This window comes from Mytilus edulis, chromosome 1, assembly GCF_963676685.1.
Source record: "Mytilus edulis chromosome 1, xbMytEdul2.2, whole genome shotgun sequence".
In the NCBI taxonomy this organism is placed as follows: Eukaryota; Metazoa; Mollusca; class Bivalvia; order Mytilida; family Mytilidae; genus Mytilus; species Mytilus edulis.
Window position 1 is genome coordinate 92,575,361 of NC_092344.1, and position 22,721 is coordinate 92,598,081.

General features: G+C 29.9%; 1 protein-coding gene across 10 annotated transcripts in view; it reads left to right on the forward strand.

Moving 5' to 3' along the window:
• Window positions 1-22,721, forward strand: part of LOC139495020 (voltage-dependent calcium channel subunit alpha-2/delta-2-like) — a 49,646-nt gene that overhangs the window by 9,502 nt on the left and 17,423 nt on the right. The window contains exons 7-24 of one of the 10 annotated variants that reach the window (XM_071283167.1): window positions 150-210; window positions 600-650; window positions 930-1,029; window positions 4,654-4,722; window positions 5,328-5,417; window positions 5,943-6,062; window positions 6,310-6,394; window positions 6,677-6,726; window positions 7,555-7,638; window positions 9,429-9,503; window positions 12,413-12,478; window positions 13,031-13,108; window positions 14,798-14,872; window positions 15,073-15,141; window positions 15,976-15,996; window positions 18,448-18,519; window positions 18,882-18,943; window positions 21,193-21,260. In XM_071283167.1, coding sequence (XP_071139268.1) covers window positions 150-210; window positions 600-650; window positions 930-1,029; window positions 4,654-4,722; window positions 5,328-5,417; window positions 5,943-6,062; window positions 6,310-6,394; window positions 6,677-6,726; window positions 7,555-7,638; window positions 9,429-9,503; window positions 12,413-12,478; window positions 13,031-13,108; window positions 14,798-14,872; window positions 15,073-15,141; window positions 15,976-15,996; window positions 18,448-18,519; window positions 18,882-18,943; window positions 21,193-21,260 — 1,296 coding nt within the window. Of the gene's footprint in view, window positions 1-149; window positions 211-599; window positions 651-929; window positions 1,030-4,653; window positions 4,723-5,327; window positions 5,418-5,942; window positions 6,063-6,309; window positions 6,395-6,676; window positions 6,727-7,554; window positions 7,639-9,428; window positions 9,504-10,669; window positions 10,751-12,412; window positions 12,479-13,030; window positions 13,109-14,797; window positions 14,873-15,072; window positions 15,142-15,975; window positions 15,997-18,447; window positions 18,520-18,881; window positions 18,944-21,192; window positions 21,261-22,721 lie in introns of all 10 variants that reach the window. The other 9 variants (XM_071283177.1, XM_071283184.1, XM_071283197.1 and 6 more) reach the window with 9 other exon arrangements.

Below are 22,721 nucleotides of genomic sequence, written 5' to 3' on the forward strand. Positions count from 1 at the left end.
GATGCATTTAGGATAGTTTACTTTATGTTGAAGATTCTTTAAAAGTTGGGTTTATAACTGACCTCCAAATAAAAATCAGGCTATGAAACTGTTTTAAAGGGTCATTGTGAATACACCAACAGTTAATATTTCTGTGTCTATTTTGACAGGAAGTAAATGGAGTATAAAACATGATGATGTTGATTTGTTTGATGTCAGAAGAAGACCATGGTTAGTGAATTAATGTCCAAACTTAAATAAAAAACATATTACAACATAAATTCAATTTACTTTTAATATATACTCAGTTTATATGTCTTGCAAAAAAACAATAATCTGTACATACAGAATGATTAAATTTGTAAATAATATTTTAAAAACTCATTCTTCAAGTATCAAGATGACACTGCAAATTATGTATTTTGTTACAATTATAAATATAACCATTATTTATCATCTTGATAAACTTATGAATAGCAAGATGAGACAAATATTCTTAGGGGTGTTACATGTTTCATGAACAATATTTGAACAGAATATTTGTAAAACTAGGAATACAATTTAAGGAATAGCAATTATATACATATATACATAGAGTAAGGCTATATGTATTTTTTCAGGTATACACAAGGCTCTAGCTCACCTAAAGATATGTTAATCCTCATTGATACGTAAGTAAATCAACTTACCATGCTATATGATTTGGAACTATCCCAACTAACTATATATTTATATATTTGATGTGCTACCACAATAGCCAGTGAAGAAAACTTGTATGAATAATATAGCCAGTGAAGAACACCAACACCAAAACAACCTTAAGTAAATTAGTTGGTAGCAAAAAAGCTTTAAGTTTTAGATTTATATGCATGTACATGTATATGTTGAATTTAAAAAAAATGACATAGACAAAATTAAAATGTTATATGTTGTTTATTTTATGATTGCAGAAGTGGAAGTGTACATGGGCAAGCTTTAAGTTTAATCAAAGTGGCCGTCAAATCCATTCTTGACACACTTGGAGAGAATGATTTTGTCAATATTGCAAATGTAAGAACTGTAACTTATTGACAGTAGCTGCAAAACATAACATACTTTATTCTAGATTTTAAGGGGACATTAAGTTTTACCCTTGTCTGTGTATGTCACAAAATTTGTTTCCCTTCTCTTACTTAAATTGCCTGAACCAAATGTTATGAAACTTACACACAATGCTTATTAACATTAATCAAGTTTGAATTTTGGGATTGTCACATTTTACCTTTCTAGAGTTTTGACCCTTTACTAATAAATGAAAAAATTGCTGAATTTTCGGTTTCCTTTCTCTAACTTAAATTTGCCTCAAACTCAGATCAAGTATGCAATTATGTCCCTTTATAGCATTATATGCTATCAGGAGCATCATCTGTGTCCCATGAGCATATTACCCATTTTTAAACGACCGTTCAATTTTTGCGGTCGTATATTGGTATGAAGTTGGTGTCGTCGCCGTCGTGTGAAGACATTTGGTTTTCACACTATAACTTTAGTATAGGTAAATAGAAATCTATGAAATTTAAACATGAGGTTTATGACCATAAAAGGAAGGTTGGGATTGATTTTGGGAGTTTTGGTCCCAACAGTTTAGGAATTGGGGGCCCAAAAAAGGTTCCAAATAAGCATTTTTCTTTGTTTTTGCACAATAACTTTAGTATAGGTAAATAGAAATCTATAAAACTTTAATACAAGGTTTATGACCTCGAAAGCAAGGTTTAGATTGATTTTGGGAGATTTTTGGTCCCAACAGTTTAGGAATTAGGGGCCAAAAGGGTCCCAAATTAAACTTTGTTTGATTTCATCAAAAAATTAATTATTGGGGTTCTTTGATATGTCAAATCTAACCGTGTATTTAGATTCTTAATTTTTATACGCCCGTCAAAATTTTGACGGGACGTATTATGGTATACAAATGTCCGGTGTCCGTCCGTCTGTCTGTCTGTCCGTCCGTCTGTCAGGCGTAAACATGTCGCACCGTAACTTGAGAACAACTTATCCAAAATTCATGAAACTTAATATGGTTGTTTCTTATGATGGTCAAATGATCTGTATACTTTTTGGTGAAAATAAGATTTAAACTTTTTGAGTTACGGCACTTTATAACTAAAACAGGGGTGTGTTTTTTTCACATGTCGCACTGTATCTCAAAAACGATTCTTGATTATGACTTAAAACTTTAAACACTTCTTAGTTATATTAATCTCAATATCTGTATACTTTTTGGTGATGATTCAAAATTTATTTTTGAGTTTTTGAGTATTTTGTAAAAAAGGGGGAGGTTTTTTTTACATGTCGCACCATATCTCAAAAACTGTTTATGATTATTGCTTAAAACTTTACACATGTCTTTGTTATATTAATCTCAATATCTGTATAATTTTTGGTGATGATTCAAAATTTCATTTTTGAGTTATTAGTATTTTGTAAATAAAAAGGGGGAGGTTTTTTTTTTACAGGTTGTGCCTTATCTCAAAAACGATTTATGATTATTGCTTAAAACTTTACACACTTCTTTGTTCTATTAATCTAAAGATCTGTATACTTTTTGGTGATTATTCAAAATTTTATTTTTGAGTTATTGAGTATTTTGTAAAACAGGGGAGGGTTTTTTACATGTCGCGCCGTATCTCAAAAATAAGTTATGATTATTGCTTAAAACTTTACACACTTCTTTGATATATTAATCTAAAGATCTGTATACTTTTTGGTTTTGATTCAAAATTTTATTTTGGTAATATTTATTTTTTGTAAAAAAAAACAGGGTGGGGGTTTCACATGTCCCGCCGTGTCTCTAAAACAATATATGGTTATTGCTTAAAACTTTCTCATAAACTATTTATGATTATTGCATAAGACTTCCACATAAGACGTCGGGCGTATCATGCGCTCATGGCGCAGCTGTTTATTGGTCCTGTTTTCAAATTGGTCTACATTAAGGTCCAAAGAGTCCAAAATTAAACTTAGCTTGATTTTAACAAAAATTGAATTCTTGGGGTTCTTTGATATGCTGAATCTAAACATGTACTTAGATTTTTGATTATGGGCCCAGTTTTCAAGTTGGTCCAAATCAGGGTCCAAAATTATTATATTAAGTATTGTGCAATAGCAAAAAATAAAGCGGCACCCTGCAGAGCATCTGGTTTTTGGTTAAGTTCACATGAGGTTTATGTGAATCTCAATTCTCATGAAAATTTAGTTTCATGTATAATATAAAACTGAGAATGGAAATGGGGAATGTGTCATAGAGACAACAACCCGACCATAGAACAGACAACAGCAGAAGGTCACCTACAGGTCTTCAATGCAGAGTCTTCATGTATAAGCTCATTTGAGGTGTAATACCACCATTGATTTTCCCCGATTTGTCTTTGTTACATTGGCATTTAAAAAAAAAATTAGCAGTATTTACCTTTGTTACAACTAAAGAAATACCTTGCATGAATAAAGTTTAATCCTTTCCAGTGCTACAGTGAAAATTTCACACTACATTCCATTGCATATAAGAAAGTAACCATCACCGGAAGTAAACAACCCAAATTTTTACACTGTTATTTACTGGTTACCAGCTTTGGTAACTATGTAACCTTAACGTTCCAAAATATTTTATAAGACCATCAAATAAAAAAAGAATGATGCTTTCATACACCCAACATACATGTTTATGACTCAGAAAAATTTAAGTGCATTGAAATTCAGGGTTAATTTTCTACAACTGTCAAATTCAAGGGAATATTTTTTTAAACCTATTTTCGTATACAACCGGATGTGACGTACCATGACTTGGTGGTATTTCACCTTAAGGTGAATCTCTCTCATGTAATTTAAGAGAATTTCACAGGAGATTCATGTGAAATTCATGTGAGCAAAATTTTCCTGTGATATATATACAGACAAAATACTTTGGTATATTTCGAAATGAATGTTAGATATAGCTGACTGGTATTTTTTAGGTTACTGTATTGTACTGTGTAATCCTAAGGATTCATTTTATTTTCGTTGAATGAGGAAAACTTGGCTTTTCATGGATATTTAATGTCATGGTTTTCCAAATTCTGCATGGAAAATGTGTTATTTCTTGAACATCTAGATCTATGTTCATTGTTTTACAGTACCCACAATATTCACAAAGATTGGTATTTAACTTATAAATCCACAGTGCCGGTATACAATAAACGTATTTACACTTGTATGCAAATTTGTCAGCCATTACATAAAATCACACAGGTTCCTGTAAACTTTGACATCATAATTTAAATTATTTGACGTCACAATTTAAAAGTGATTGTTGCTTGACATCAAAATGTGATTCGGAGTAGATCTAAGGTCATTCGGAGGCAAGATTCAGCTAAATACCAAAAGTGTAAATACGTTTATTGTGCATTATTATGTAAAGTTTTATGACATACTTTACATTTGATTTAAGTATGATTTGATACACACTGACAATGCTTTTCAAGTATTTTCTATACCCATCCAGGAAGATTTATATCTGATACACAAAATATATGTAATATCAACTCAACACTAAATACACATACACATTGCTGGCTCTGTTATTAAATTGTTCGTATTTTGTTTTACTGCTCAGTTTTCTTAATGAATATAAAATCTTAGTTTAATCAAATATTCTATCTTTAGTTTTCCAAAAGTGTGACATTCGTCAGCTGTTTTGAAACATTTGTCCAGGCTAACCACAGAAATAAGAAGGTAAGTGAAGAAAAACTCTTCTATGCTGGTTTAAAATAAAAATTAAAGATGTGGTATGATTGCAAATATGATTTAAAATATTCTGATATATAAAAAAAAAATTGAAACGATTCAAATTAGAAATTCAATGGCCAAGTGTATATGCAAAACAAATTTATGAAATCATACATGACAAACATGAACCAACAAAACCAATGTATTACAGATCCCTCAACTGGAACAGGCACTATTAAAAGTCTACATTTTATATATTATATTCTTTACAAACAACACAGTATTATCAAAACTAAAAATGTAGAATGAAAATTTATGATACAAGTATTTGAATTTTTATTGATGGGTGTACACATATCTTAGTGTAAAAGCTACATGAGTCACTTTGGGATTCTTGGATATTTTAGTGAATTTTTATAAGTATATTACAGACTAAATGATATCATAATTGTCCCACCTAAGTTGAAGAGAGCCACAAAATCTGCATTGTATTGCAAGAACAATTTTAATACTTTTACAGTATTGTATATGACCTTGGATTCACTGGTCAGTTAATGTGTTTCATAGTTATTTGAAACAATGCATGCTTAGTTAATGTTTTGTGTTTGTAGATCTTAAAGGAAGGAGTTGATGCTTTAACAGCAAAAGATATGGCAAATTATGAGTCCGCTTTAACATTTGCATTTGATGAATTTGATAAGGTAAATATACATTTTAGAGATACTTCATCTTGATTATTATACTACCACTTCTAGTGAGGGGTACAATATTTAACCTTTGTACGTTTATCTGTCCATAAAATTGAGAATGGAAAAGGGGAATGTGTCAAAGAGACAACAACCCAACCATAGAAAAAACAACAGCAGAAGGTCACCAACAGGTCTTCAATGTAGCGATGTCTGTTCCATGAAAATTGTCATGATTTTATCAGGAACTACAAACAAGAGTGGCATGATATTTGGTTTCCGGTTTCATTTGAGTACTTTACTTTTGAGTATGATCCTCAACTGTGTCAAACAAAGGACTTTAAAATGGATATTTCCCATTTTCTACCAAGCATGTAGCAGTTAAGAGTAGAAGCAAAGAATGGTGCTTTGAGACCAAATAATATGTTGGAGTTTGGAACGTATCTTCCTTATGACCATGAGATCTTGCACATATTCTTGATAGTTATGGATTTGAAAGCTGAATGGTAATAATTACAGGTAGTTTATGATCTTTTGTAGTTTGACAATTCAAGTGACAGTGGTGCTAAGTGTAACAGAATGATCATGCTGTTGACTGATGGAGGAACGGATGATGCAGAAAAGGTCTTTAATGAACGCAACTTTAAAAGACCAGATGAGGTTGGTTATAGATATATTGTGAACTGCCAAAAAAAAAGAGATATGATTTTTCTGTATGAAGTTGTGATGTGCTACAAACATGTCTTCATATTAAAAAAAAACCTTAAAAAAATGGTAACTATTTAACATAAATATTTTTGAAGAAACACACTCTGGGGATGATGAATAAAAAAAGAACTTTAAAGATCATCAAATCATAATTGAATATAAGAAAGGGCCAGCTAAATAAATTGATATTTTTTTACAGGATCAAGTTAGGGTATTTACATATGCAGTTGGACAAACAGCAAATCCAAATAGAGGTATCAGATGGATGGCATGTGCTAATAGAGGTAAGATTCACCTAACTGTGCAAAGATTTTTGTCTGCTGTAAAAATACAGATTCATGATGCAAAAGTTAATTTGATACATGGATGTCGAAATATCATACACCTTGTGTAAGTTTAAAATATACATTTGTACTCCCTGTTGGTTGTAACTGTATATTTAAAATAATAATAAGCATCAATTTCAAGTTTACCGAATACTTATTGCTGGAGTATCATTAGATAGCAGCTATAATTCTTGTTTTAATACTGCTTCACTGATAAAGGATATCTTTTTTCCACTTCAGGTAAATTTTCAGAAATTCCAGCTATGGGAGCAATCAGAGCAAGAGTGCAGGTAAGAATAAGTATTTAAGGATAGAAAGTTAAAACATTCATTTAAAATTTGACTAAAAACACATATTAATTTAAGTTAGTATATAGATATAATAAATTTTCAAGAATATTTTCTTTTATTAATATTGATCAGTAACCTTATCCCTTATTGTAGAAGGTTATAGAAACTTTGATGTAAGTGGTATTAATCATTTAGAATATAAATTTTGTTTCTATGGTATATAAAATTTATGAACTGGTTCCATCATACCGGCAACTACAAGGTCAACTTGAAGACAAGAAAATTTCAGTATAACTAACAATCAGTTTTGAATCTTAGGATTTAAAAAAATATCACAGGTTTTTCAATCACGAAGACTTAATATGACAAGAGTATTTCCTGTGATGGATGATTGGATGTGCATCACATCCATTGTTTTATTGCCTTAGAATGATTCCTTCCTCTTCTCAAATATTTTTGCATGCAAATATTTTTAAACCAAAATTCACATTCATCAACAGATTTTGATTTTAATCTATTAATAAAGTACATAATAACGAGTATTAAACCTTTAACTTGACAAAAAGTTGAAACATATAGATTAGTTCTAATATTTTTCATTGTACAATCTTGGAACCAGTTTATTTACTTTATATGACCAAATAATTTACAAATTAACCCTGTTAATTAGACTTTTAGTTCATATTTGTTTTGTTTTCATTCGACTTTTCAAACTTTTTGAAAGTGTTATAACAGTATGACAATCAATATAAAAGATACTTGAGAAGTTAGGTTATGAAACTATTTAACTAACAAGAGGTGAAAACTTTATAAAAACAATTATTACAGGGATATGTAGACGTAATAGCTCGCCCTGTTGTGCTTTCAAATCGGCATGATATGAAATGGAATAGCGTGTACCGTGATGGACTGGTACAGATATTTTTTTTCAATAAGTAATCACATTAAGATGGTTCCATATTTATTGATTTTCATCATGGCTTAATAAAGGTTTTATCCAAAAATAAAATGTGTCTTCCCTTAGAGAATGTTGATATCCCAAGTCAATACTTTTTGCATGCAAATTGACTTTATAATGTTTTAATTTTGTAAAAAAATTTTGCATACTTAAATGAAACGTTCAGAAAGACAAAGATAACTAATCTTTTGCGGTTAAAGAGTTTAAATGTTTTTAAACTAAAATTAGTCACTCCTGTCATGCCTATGAGGAGGGAAACAATGATGGCATTATAAAGAAAATGGCAAAAGAAATATGCATTAAAATGAAAATTAAGTTAAACCAGAAGTTTATGATTGAAATATAATGATTTGTGAATCATGATGGGATGAATTTATATGGAATCACTTTTAGATTGCTTTAATTAATAATTCACATAATTGGTGAAGGATATACAGAGTTGTAATACATATTACATGTAAGGCGTAGATTGACTTAGATTTTTTACAGGTTTGATGCTATATTTATTAATCTTTTTATGTCATAGCTAAGATGTGAAATATAGTCTTTTAAAATAACTTTGAAAAAAATATCTAAAAGCTTAATCCTTTAAATATCAAGTTCTGGTCTACTGAATAGTCACCAATTTCAGACTACTTGAGACAATTAATTTTGCATCATAAGACAGGTAATATGCAGTGAGTCTTTTATATAATGCACTAAGGAACAGTTAGTTGCATGTTAAAGTAACTATAGACCTATGAGCACTTTTGTTTATGAATTATGAATTATGAGTTTGCAAAATGTAAAATTTTATCTAATGCTGGGGAATATTACTAATGAAGGGAGATAATTTATGTCTAATAGGTTTTCATGGAGTCGATCATTTGATCATCTAAGATTTTGACTAATGTGCAGTTTTTTAGAAGATTTTTTTTTTATATCTTAGCAATGACATTGTAGAAAATCAGCATTTCACTGAAGCTTTATCTATTTAAAGGAAACTGAAAATTCAATTATGCATGAAGCACGGTATAAAGTTTAAACACTTTATATTCTTGTTTTCTTGTAAATTTTTGGGGTAGAGAAATTTATCTTGTATTCATTAATTCTTTTTTTTGTAATTTTAGCTAAAATTATTGTTGGAATTATTTTGAAATATTGTTTCTTTTCAGAATTTCCTTTTTTTTCATTAGAAAAACACAACAAAGCAAAAAAAAAAAAAACCAAACTTTTACACAATGCATAGAGTTACACAATATGAAAATAAACTAATGCACCCTGTTATCCAGATAAATAATGCAGAAGTTATTTATTTCTGGTGATAGCTGATATCTTATAGATTGTTGATCCTGAAGGCTCATTTATACTTTGAAGACAGCCAATGTTTAGAAATTGTACAAATTCTGAGGAGTAATAAAAAAAAAACTACTCAGTAGGATTGAGGCAAATTTATGACTTGATATTGACGACACAATTTGTATGGAAATGACAAAAGAATGTTTGAAACTTTCTAAGTATGAACCAGTCTTCACATTCTGAATATTAAAGAACAATGCACAGCAGATACATCAATCCATGTTAAATCATTTTAGCTATGCTAATGGCTTATCTTTGTAATTACTATGCTACACGCATATTTACAAAAGCACAAATGTATTATAAATTTATAATAAAAGTTATTATAAGGTAATAAATAGTTTGTGTTTTGGTTCACATCCATGCACACAACATTCTGTATTGTTGTTTTCTTTACTTTTCATAGGAGTATACTTTTGTACTTGCGAAAACTTTTAAGCCAGATGGTCCACTCTGGTCAAGAGTATATCTAGATAAAACGGTATTACTTCATCCCATACATGGGACCTGGCATTAACCTTCAACCCCATGTACTATTGGGATTGTACAAACCAAACAGTCAATTAACATTAACACATGCTGCAATTTTATCTTTGGCAATAATCATATATATATTAAATATACTTAATTCATCTTCTATATATTTATATAAAAAAATAATTATTAGATTATTAAATAGCTAACAAAAAATTTATCACAAACCATTTTAAAAACCCTTGCAGTTTTGATTCAGACATGATAGGTCAGTTGACTGTTTGTTAATTAGGGACCCACTGTTGGGCTAACAAGAATGTTTCTTATTTCAGCTTTATGTCTCATCTGGTATATTTTCTGCATATCAATTGGCTCTGGGACCTTTATTATTCACAAGTCTATCAATTTTATTCATCATATTCACTTCATTTCATTGAAAACACAAATAAAAAAATTGCACCAAAAAGTATACTTCATTTATATTGAAAAGAAGGGGAAGGAACTTTTGACAAAAATTTCTTGTCCATAGTATGTTTTGGTATAATGAAAGAAACATTCTTTTGCCTTGTGCATCATTTTGGTTTAGCTGTAGCCAACACAGGATTTTCCTAGAATTAATGATAATAGCTATTTATAGGACAAAAATTCACAAAATGTAGAAATATTGTGTAAAAAATAGATGTCAAACTAACTAATTGTTCCATGTGATACATTTATTCTTTATAATATATTATATTAAGAAAATCTAATACAGAATTAAAGGGACCATTTTAGTTTTCAAATTTCCAGCATTAGTTTCTTTATATTCAAAATTTGATTAATGATTTTTTAAATAACCTACTTATTTACTTTTTTGTAAGACTTTATTAACTTGATGTACAATTAGATAGATATCTGGTTAACATTTATGTCAGAAATACAGTCACCCTCTGAACACTGCTTTTGAGGTTCAAATGAGTTCAAATCTCTCACCTACTATCAGTTCAAATTGGGAAAGGTACATCTACTACTATAAAATAAATCTTTCAACTAACAAACGTTTACTTCATTCTTTAAGTTGTTACTTAGCCTATCTTTATGATTTATAATACAATAAGAGGTTACATGTACAATCATTTTAAAATTTTATTTACAACTATATCATATTGAACAAAACTTATTACTTTTCGACAGGAATATTTGCCCCTTATTATAGAAGAAAAAGCATATCATTATGTTCAAGAATTACAATGGAGTAGTAGAGTAGACCCTTTGGTAAAGAAGCATGGGATTTTGCAAATTTTGTTTGACCCCAAAAATGAACTCCCTAAATAATGGCATGTTCTTCCATTTTTTTAAAATTTGCAAAAATTGTCTTTTATGTAAAATGTTTAATTGGCCACATTTGATAGTAAAAGACATTACATTCCAGAGATTAACAGATTGAAGGCATGCTGAAATAAATGTTTGTATAGACAGCAACCCAGTCTTTGTCACTTTTTTTGTGTATAACAAATGACCTGAATTTATATAACCTTTGACTAACTGGTCTTGTTTGAAGGAATATGTTCCAGTCCTGAGTAGACCCTTGGCTATACAGAATATCCAGACTTTTACATGGTCCAACATCTATTCTGACTTACTGGTATATCCAGTTGAATGGAATAAGTTCTTTGTTGAGAAATTAAGTAGACATAATTGTATCTTCTGTTGTTTACAACTGACCAGCCAAACAGAGTATTTAAATCTTAGCCATTTGTTTCAAGGTTGCTTCCTTTGAATGGAAAGATTCTTTAATTAATATTATATGCATATGCTGTCTTCTGGAATATATTTTCAATATTTTAGTTGTTAAATTAGCAAATGATTTATTTTTAAATGAGAAAGCATTTTCAAAAGTTACTTTTAAAATGTGAGTTGAAACAACTTAAAGCAAAATAAAGCTTTCAACACAGCATTGGACAAACTCTTTTAGAAAGATAAATTAATGATAAAAATACTCAAGTAGTTACATATGTAATGTTTGGTTGGTATTATGGTCAGTGTAATATTTTTCTTACTTTTGTCAGTATAAAGAGATAAATGTTGTATGTGAATTTTTAAAACTATATTGACACAACCTATGTGCCCATTTTGCACCCTTTGGCATACCACAGCCACCCGTTTCTACTTATCTTATTTTACACCTTTTTCACTGATATTTTCTAATTTTCTTAACCTTATCCAAACTTAACATCTAATGTTAATTTTGTTTGTTTAATTCCTAAATTTAATTTTGCATTAAAGTTCTGCATGACAGCATTTGTGTTAAACTGACATTTGTTTTCTGTTGTGTTGTTAAAAATGTACTTATGTTAATTATATTTTTGCAGAACCGATATTGATTTATTATAAAGAAGAATATAAAGATAATAATATGAAGTAATTGGAGTAATGACAACTGTACACTTGGTTTTGTAATTTATATTTTGTTCAAGTTGATAATTAAAAGCAGAAAGATTATACTGATTTAACTTAACTATCATTATTCTATTCAGCATACATAGATCTGTAGATAAGATGTTATCATTAATAATTAAGTATCGGTAATAATTTGATAACTTATTGAATTTTTGAAAGGATTCGATAATTATTGATATGCATAATTGCAATTCTGTAACTTTTATAATTATGTACCTGTTGGTCGCAAACAATAAACATTTCTAATCAAATATATTTTCTTGTAATTTAGATGCACTTTATTTAAAGAAATTTGTAATATTGAAACTTTCAAATATTGAAAAATATTTTATGTCAACATTTAAGTTATTGCTATTAAGTTGAATTATAGTTGTTGAAATGCTAAAAAAACCCCATAAAATTGTGCTATATAAAGTCATGATGACTGAAGACACATATGACACCCCATTCTTACGGTTTATATGTTTTGACTTGTAGGGTTTAGGAATGATGACAACTGTCACGTTACCTGTCTACAACAAGACTGATAATGCTGATCGGCAGGTATGAATACATTTCTCACTGAAATTTTCCAAGACCAATGGTAATGTATAGACGAGCGTGATATTTTATATTTAGGACAATTAAAAGCAAACAAGTACTGGTATGCTAAATGTTCTAGATAATACCAACATGTATTATCATATGCTCTCTGACATCGGAATAACAGGAAAGGTTATGATTTCTTCTGATGGCTGAGGATTTTCACTGTATAGATTTATAGACTGCAAAGTCACTGAAAAGACCTAACACAACAAAATAGGAAAAAAAAATTATGATGTTTACAACATTTAAAATCATAATTGATGCAGGAGACTACTATAGCTATCCTATTGATATATTGCTTTGGTTTTTATGCCGGAAAGCTTGAGATAAAAACGTTAAGATAAAGCAGTCACTTTAAAATAGTGAAATGAAGTTAAATTGGCTTGCAAACTGGTGTTCTTTTAAGTTAATAAAGTATTACTAATTACTAAACAAATAAAGGTTTAACAGTGTTACAATGCATATCAAGTACATTCAAGTATTTAATGTGATGAATATTTGTATTTACAGGCCAATCAAACCATACTAGGAGTGATGGGAACTGATGTGACTACTGCTCAGATGGAGAAGTATACTCCTGTATGGAAGGTAAGAAAGTATTTTACAATGCTTTTAATGGATATTTTGTTGTCAATATTATATTAGCAGTTATAAGTCTTGTGAGCAATTCAAGCTCAGTTTAGGGTCTAGTAGGTTATCTTAAAACTTGAAAGCAGTAAAATGAAATATGGCATTATGTGACAGTGTTCCAGCTAAGCCGTTTTCAGAGGGCGCGGCGCCCGCCCTTTTCCGAGTGGCGCCCTGTGCCCTTTTTACAGTTTCCAGGGCGCCCTGCCTTTTTTGAAGATCGATTGCATATTAATTTGCGTATTGATATGATACGCTAATTACTAAATTTTACCTGGGGAAAAGATTATGACTTTGTTTACCACCCCAAGCTAATCAATGGTTACAACTGGTGTCATAATCTGTTGTTATAGGTAATCCGTTTATCGGATGGGTCATTAATGATCATCAACATTAATTCGTTCAAATAGAATCGGTCAGTCGGCAATTATCTTTGAAGAAATGTGCATACAACAACTTGGGCACAATTTGCGATGTTTACCGTAGTTTCATGGAAGAAACGTAATGACAGAAAGTTGTAAAACCATTATAAACTCGTTGAAGACATTTGTTTTACTTGTTTTCTGTAAAATAAACAGAAAATTCAGACGTATTTGTCATTGACTGCCTTCATTTTTGATACGAAAATAACAAAGTCGGCTGCCATATTGTGATCATATTGACATCATATTTACGTACTGTTTATAATCCTCCAAAGAAGGAGCACACCCGAATAAAGAAAGATAACTCAATCTGATTTTTTTCCTAGCATTGAGTAACCCATTTACATATTCTAAAATGTGTCTCCATACTTCTTGCTTAAGAATATATATGTTTAGGTATTTATTTTGAGTTATGGGAAAAGTTAAAGAGGGTCTTAGTAGCAGTTTTGGTAGGGTGCCTTGGTCATCTTTTTCTGTATTCTTTATTTTTGATACTATTTTTTCACTGTTGCTTTATATCCTAAAATTGTGAATTTACTGAGCACAGCTGTTTTGTGCTGTATTGCCATCAAGCACAGCAGGGGTAGAAAGGTGAAACTGGTAAAATGTGGTAGACCATAGAAACAGTATGAAACAGATCTCCTTTCAATTATACTGCATAACCTGTGATTCAACGAATAAACACAAATGTTTGATTAACATCTTTTATTAAAATATGCCCTTTTCATATTATCATATCGCACGTTAAATGCCCTTTTTCAGGATTGGCACCCTGCCCTTTTGAAAACCTAGCTGGAACACTGTGTGAAATACCCTACCCTACCAAGTATTCCGTTACTTTTTAAAAATGTTAATTTTGAAAATTCAGTTTAATAATTTTATTGGATTTTAGATTCTAAGCATTAAGAGTCTGAATAAGCTGTCTTAGAGAAATCCTTGACAGGGCTCTGAAATTCAACTTGTAAAAAAATTATTATAGAAAAATAGACAAATTATGTTATTCCATGGATAAAGTTCTTATACTCTAAGTGGATTAAAGAAATGATTAAGTCTTTGGAAATTAGGTTTTTAGAATGTATTTCTTACACTAAGCAGATTTTGACTGTCTGACAGCATCAACTTTATTATCATAATTTTCCTACACAAGTAACGTTACTATACTGTTAAAATGATGCTAACAGTTTGCTTTATTAAAATAGTTTTGTCAGATTTTTCATTTGTATTTCAGCTTGGTCCTAATGGATACAGCTTTGCTATCAATGCCAATGGTTATGTGATGTTTCATCCTAAGTTAAGGGTTCATGTAAGTTTCATGTATCTTTTATTTGTTAAATGAGAAATTGAACAGCATCAGCATTCCATGATATAGGAAGAAAAAAAATGTATGAAGGGAATGTTTAGCCAGTCTTTTTGTCAAATTGATTTGAAAAAAGATTTATTTGTTATTTGTTTAATTTAATGATTTAAATGATTGGTGACATTATATTTATGGTATTTTTATAGGATGATTTTAAAGACCCACCAAATATGGATTTCTTAGACATTGAAGTAGAAAATAAGGAGAAGGAAGAGGTAACAATTGTTATTACAACTGTCTAATATTAGAATAAAGTTTGTTAATATATTTATATAGGCTTTACTAATAAATAGTGACTGAAACTTTACAAGTCTGTATTAACTGAGACTATAATCCGAGGTCTGTGTGGTAACTAAGATTAATGAACCCTATTTTGACTGATGAAAGATCGTTATTGTTTTGTCATATATGAAAATAAGTTATCGTAATGTTCATTGAAAAAATATTAAGTCACATTACAGGACCTTGAAAAATATGTATAAAAATCACTTTTTGATTAAATTTTTTTTTTTTAAAGTAAATAGATGCAGTCATTTGAGATTTCTTTGACAGCTTTTTGTTTTCAAAGAAAATTGTATTAGTACCCTATGACAAACAGATATATTTGTGCATATTTAATGCATGCATAACAATATCTAATTTTACCACCTCCTTAGGATCAGTGAAAAATAATATTTGCTCTAAGATATTTGAAATTAAGTATGAACAGGTAATATTCATAGGCACCTGCAGCAATCTTTGAGATTCCTTTAAGAAAAAAAATAAATCTATTTCATAGTAGAAAAAGCTTTTTTAAAAGATAGATGGACTGCAATGTTTAAGAATAGTTGTCTAAAAACTATAAGTCAGTATTGTACCTTGATAATTTCATTGGTTAAATATAGAATGCTTTATGAAGCTTATTTAATTGGCCAATATAGGAAAATAGGAACAGTTCGATAAAGGATTGTGTGCATTTATTAATCATTTATTAATCATTTATTAATCATGGTCATTTTGTACTTTAACATCTAACATGTATTATTTATAAAGTTTGTCTTGTATTAAAGACTAAATCAGTTGGGAACCAGGTATAGTTTGCATTTTAACAATAGAACATCTTCATAAAAGAAAATGAATGAAATCAGAGCACAAATATTCAGTAAATGTTCAGCTGAGTTTTAGAATCTATGTCTCTAAAGTCACTCAAATTAGAGCTTGTGAAAAATAAAAAAATAGCAAGACATGTTCATAGTGGGGTTCCATATTAGCCTCAAACAATTCGCAAGCCCGTTAGAATGTTTTTATCACTTAATTTAGTTAATTATAAAGGCAATAAGATAAAAATCTGTCAGGGATTGGCAGAAGGGGAAAATACCTTAGACAGCATGAAAGAGTTCAGTGTCAGATTTTAATAAAATATCTGATCTACCTTTCTGAAATTTAGAAGCTCTAATTTGAAGACTAACAAACACTGACTTCAAACTTTGAAATGCACATTCAAACTTCTTTCATCATCTCTTCCACATTTCACAATCTCATCTTTGTCGACTTTGCTAAATACATGTGTTAGATGAAATATTTTGTTGAAAAAAATATAAACCAACTTTTTATTTTATTTTCGTATTTAGGGAAAAGTGGGCCAGAGCTAAAATATCATGTTTCAAATTAATGATAGATATATTTTCTAAAAGCTAAGAGGTCTGTATAAGAACATGTCATTTAGCTTTCTCCTGGCCAAAATGTTGTTTCAGTTTGACCCACAAATAAAGTTTGATAAAAAATTGAGTTGGTTTGTATTTCCATAATTCTTTTTTTTAAATAATAAATTTTGCATTTACTATAAGATTTTCCACCATTCGACTGCAATCATTCAAACATATTATATCTGTGTTAGTTCTAGCAAAAGAACTGGTAAACAACATCATCAAATCGAGTGTTAAAACAGAACCATTATGTGGGATTGAAATAGACCTTACAATTGTGCATTATGATAGAAAAATAAGATCCAGAAACTTTTATATATTGAATGAAAATGCAATTATTTTGTTGACAAAATTATTGAATGGCTACCACCGTACATTTATTTTAGAACAGCATATATTGGAAGGTGACTGTTTTGGTTACTTTATATCAAATTATCCGATCATTAATATCTTATGTTATTTTAACCTACTTTTACAGCGGCTAATAATTTTTTCTGCATGGCAATATCTGCATACATGAAGCATGTTCATTTTTATATGACATCAATCTGAAATTTCTTTTTAATTGAAATTTCTGTGGATTTTACAAAAGTGGTTTGAAGTAATGGAGAAGGTTTAATGAAGCCTCTTTCTGATCTCTTGTATACGAAAACAACATTTTAAAGTTATTGACTAGTTCTAAGTCTGTGAAAAATAAGTAATTAATATTTGAATGTTGATTTCATATTATCTTTAGGCCATCAAATTTATTTTATCAAAGGAAAAACACTGAAGAATCGGTAAACATTTCTAGATATGATTTGCAGTTTGCCTACAAAGAGATAAGATAATTCTGTTGCTAATATTTCTTTTTTTTAAACTGTGACATTTTTGGTCAAATTAAGATTATCATTTGAATAATTGATGAAGATTAAAAAAATCACACTTATTTTGCAGTTTCAAGGATCTAGTAATGGCTGTTATCATGCCTTTTCTTATAGAAAATTTATAAAAAAATTAATAAGAAGTAAGATAGTAAATTTCACTACTCCAAATCAGAAACATAATATTCATAGTGCTAAAAACAAAACGGTTTTCACACAAGTCATGTTAGAAAAGTAAAATGTCTGCTTCTACCTGGATAATCCTTGATAGAAAAACAGAATGATATGCTTTAATAAAGACAAAATATACATCACCATTTGTATCACACATGAGAAAAGATGGAGAGTTCAGTACATGTATTGAAATATTATATTTGTATGTGAAAATCACTAGAGATAATTAGAAGAGGATAATCTTTTATTTTATGTCAGACTAGGTCAAGCAGCTTTGTTCTTAGCCATCCATTAACATCAGTGATCATTACCATTTGACCTCATCATTTAATGCCAACCCATTTCATAGCTGAAAATTACCCATTAGAAAATATTTGGAACCAGCAGAACATGTAGAAAATTTAGATTATTAGAAGAGTAGTTTTCATGGTTGGAACCCAGAGGTGGTCTAGATTTCTAAGTAGTTAGATCCTTTGGAAATTGTTACCTTCACAAATTGAAGATATCCACATTAAGGACATATAGTTAAAATTTTTATCAGAAAAAAAATTGAATAGGTTTGACTTTTCTAAAATCAGTAAGTTTGATAGAGAACTAACAGTTTTTGGATCGATAAACTTGTAAATATGATTTATTTTGAAATAAAGGAAGATAATGTAAACTTTTGTTAATAAATTAAATTCAAGGGTAAAATTGTCTAATCAGCTGTGAGGAAGCAAACATGTGTAAATTAAAATTGAAAAAATGCTGTTCAAATGTGAAAGAAAAATTATTTATTAAACTCTTACTTTATTTGCAGCTGAGAAAAAACATGACCGATGGGATAACTGGTGATGCTTCCATGGTTACCTATGTAATTTCTGCTGACAATGTAAGTCGATACAAAAGCTACATACTGTAAATTTAGAAACATTTTTGCAATGTTTTTGTTATTGAGAAAATTGTATTTTGCTAGGTTTTGGCAACAACTAAAAAAATAACCACATTATAAATTTTGATGACTTCATTTAAATGCATCATTTCCTGAAAAAGGCAAAATAAATCTCCTATTATTGTTTATTGTCCAACAAATAATGATATTTTTCTAGCTCTTCATTCACTTGTGAGTTAAGCCTGAAATGCTCTGCCTTTTTCCCTATATTTTTCCTTTTAGATATGTTGTCTTGTTTGACATTGAATTGATTTGAAAGAAACAAATATTTAATTCACCAAAATGTTTTTCTTTATTTATAGAACCATACAGATCAAGAAAGAAGACATTATTTTTACAGAAACATTAAAAGCACTTCATTCAGGTAGGAATTTGTATAGGTTATGCAACACAGACAACCTTCAACATGAAGATAAGAAGATGTGTTATGATTGCTAATGAGACAACTATCCACCAAAGTTCAATTGAAGTGGATGTAAGCAATTAAAGGCAACCTTATGACCTTCAAGAATGAGAAAAATCCATACTGTGATGTCAGCTTTAAAAGGCCCTGACATGAAAAGTATGAAACAATAATATACTTCAGTGGGTTGAAAGGACATGAAATGATATATTTAATTAAAGTACAAGTACAAAGTGTTATCAAAGGTCACAAGATACTTCATGATTTACTTGTTTAAATGAATTCTGAGGGAAAAGAGTGTTTTATAACTGTCAACCTTGCATGTTATATAAAAGACCAGCTTTTCAGTTTAGATTATTGAAGTATGTGCAAAATTGATTAGAAGAAATGTCTGCTTACTGTGAAAGTACTTTAATTCGTGGGTATCAATTTTCGTGGTTTGAGTAATATTAACATGTTCGTGGGTTTTTGAATTCGTGGATTTTAGTTTTCTAATATAAAAAAAATAATTGAAAAATTAAAGCCTTTAGAAAAGAAGGTTACAAATAGTCTTGATTGAAGGAAATTGCAAAGTAAACATTGACCGTGTAAATCGTAGTGATAACACTAATTAACCTATGATAAAGTGATCAACAGATTAATAAAAGACCATCAAAGGTGTTGATTAGGCCATAAACATGTCACCTAAAGAAAACAGTAACGTAAATAAATGGTTTAAACGTATCTTGAATTAAATAATTCTCAAATAATTCTTATCAAAATCAAGCCCAGCTTGAAATTATTATTTCCCACATGTAGGAGAACTATGAGGATATGAAATGAACACTTTATCATACTAGCATATCAATACCGGAAATCTGACTTTCGTCGATCAACAATATGTTTTATGAGAATAAAAAGATTAAAAGTTGTACAGTTTAGGTTATTAAAGATTAAATGGGTATAATTCTGCATGCGGTTGTAGTTCTGTGACTGCTATTAATGTATTCTCAGATTTGGCGTTATTCAATATATTCTCTAGATCATATCAGTGGTCAAACCTACCGATGGGGATCTTTTTTGATTTGGACAATGGTTTAGTCCAAATAATTATGACGTCTTGAAAGGCTATTATAATTTTTTTCTTTGACGCCTTACATCGACGTCATAATGCTGAAGCCGCCATTTTCGGTTGGACTTTGAGAGCATATTTTGCTCTCAACTTTGAGACCCAATTTAGCCATCAAATTTTCATTGAAGGCTAAAACAAAATGCATAAACAAAAATTCTTACCTTTTATGTGTTTGTTTGTGCAAAATATTTCCAATTAATCCCTACAGAAATATTAATATAAGGAACAATTCCATCCGAGGCGGGAACATGTCGACTGCATTTTATATGAATTTATAGGGTTAAATATACTTACCATGAAATTACATTTATATTATATAGAATATGTTTGCTTTCACAACATGTTCTCATCGCAATTAACTAGGTGATTAAAAATTACATCCATGAGATGTACTCACCTACGTCATAGTTCACCTGTGTAACATACACTAGCTTTAGTTTTAATTTTTGCGTTCAAGAGAACGCATGTTTCTCGTCGGCAAGGATTTTTAACAGTTTACTGTTGAAAATCCTTATGTTTTATAAAAGACATTATTCTTGAGATTTCAAAAATTACCATTTTTTAAAACATTTGTCTGATTTCCTTTAAGAAGATTATAAAATAATTTTCACACCAAACTCGGTAAAACCCGAATTTCCGGAACCATTGTTTTACATTATCCGGAAATTCAGGTCGGTGAAAATGTACCAAGTTTGGTTAAAAAATATATTTTATACACCTAAAATGAAGCATCTTTAGGAGAAATCAGCTAAACGTTTTAATAAAGCAGTAAATTCCTTCTCAAAGTCCAACTGAATATATGAGTTTGGCGTTATGACGTCGATGTAAGGCGTCAAAGAAAAAAATTATAATAGCCTTTCAAGACGTCATAATTATTTGGACTAGACAATGGTTGTTTTATTTCGTTGGACACTTAAATTCGTGGATAAAGTCATCCACGAAAACCACGAAAATTGGTACCCCACGAATAAAAGTACTTTCACAGTATATAAACCTCATTGTATCGCTCCTCTCTAGTGAACTTATGTCATAATAATCTACATCTTTTTTATAACTTTGATCTATTGATTTTAAAATTAATATTTGTGTTTCCTTTCAGTCTTGGATTAAGTATACCATCTTACCAGAAATATACAATGGTTTTTACATCTACACCAAAGGATATAGGTAATAAAATTTGTCATTCAAATCAACTTATCATCACTTAAATTTCTCAATAGATTAAGCTTCATTTTAAAGGAGAATTGTTTGACTGCTTCTAATTGTTTACATTGTACATGTTTTTTGCATAGGTGGATATTTTATTGTTACTTTTTAAGACATTTCAACAAAGAAAGACCAATGGTAACAAATTCCAAGCAGTATATTGCACTGCTGGTTTTTATGCCCCCGCAACAGCGGAGGGGGCACTAATTTTTACCCTTGTCCATCTGTACTAACGTATGTACGCCCCATGTTATGAAACTTATACACTGCTTATTACCACAAAACACGGATCAAGATTTGAATTTTTGGTGGCGTCCCTAACCTTTCAAGAGTAATGCCCCTTTACAAACAAAAAAATTGCTGAATTTTTTCGTTTCCATTCTCTTACTTTAGTTTGCCTCAACCAAATGCCATTAAACATATACACAATGCTGATTACCATAAAATACAGATCCAGTTTGAATTTTCAGGGTCACTTAAATCATTCTAGAGTTATGGCCCTTTAAAAATTAATAAATTGCTGATTTTTTTGTTTCCATTCTCTTACTTTACTTTGCCTCAACCAAATGCTATGAAACTTATACACAATGCTTATTATCACAAAATACAGATCAAATTTCCATTTGGGGGTGTCACTTTAACCGTTCTAGAGTTATGCCCATTTAAAAACAAAAAAATGCTGAATTTTTCGTTTCTGTTCTCTAACTTAAGTTTCCATTAACCAAATTTTTTGAAACTTATACACAATACTAATTACAAAAACTCAGATCAAGTACAAATTTGGGTAGGGTCGCTTTTATTGTTCTTCAGTTATGTCTCTTTATAACTTCATATAACATGCAAGCGGGCATCATCTGTGTCCTTTAGACAAATTCCCCATTCATTTGTCCTTGTATAACCTAAGTCATACTTTCTTAACGTAGGGGTATCATTAGTAAGCAATAGCACACAGTTCTCCTTGTTTATTTGGTTATAGTTATAACATATATTATTGTCTTCCATCAGATTTAATTAAGAAATAATTCTTTCAGGTCATACTTTAGTTTATGCTTCTTTTATAATGGGTAGGCATTATATTTGTCTATGTCTTTACACAAAGCATAAGCTAGTTATGATACGAAAGAATAAGTTGGATAATTCTGAACTTTTGTACTTCAAAACAAACATTTATGACATGTTCTAAAGGCTGTCATTATAATTTGATGAAGCGAATATAATTCTTAAAAATCAAGGATTTCATGATTTTAATACGACCGCAAAATTTGAAAATTTTTTCGTCGTATATTGCTATCACGTTGGCGTCGTCGGCGTCGTCGTCGTCGTCTGAATACTTTTAGTTTTCGCACTCTAACTTTAGTAAAAGTGAATGGAAATCTATGAAATTTTAACACAAGGTTTATGACCACAAAAGGAAGGTTGGTA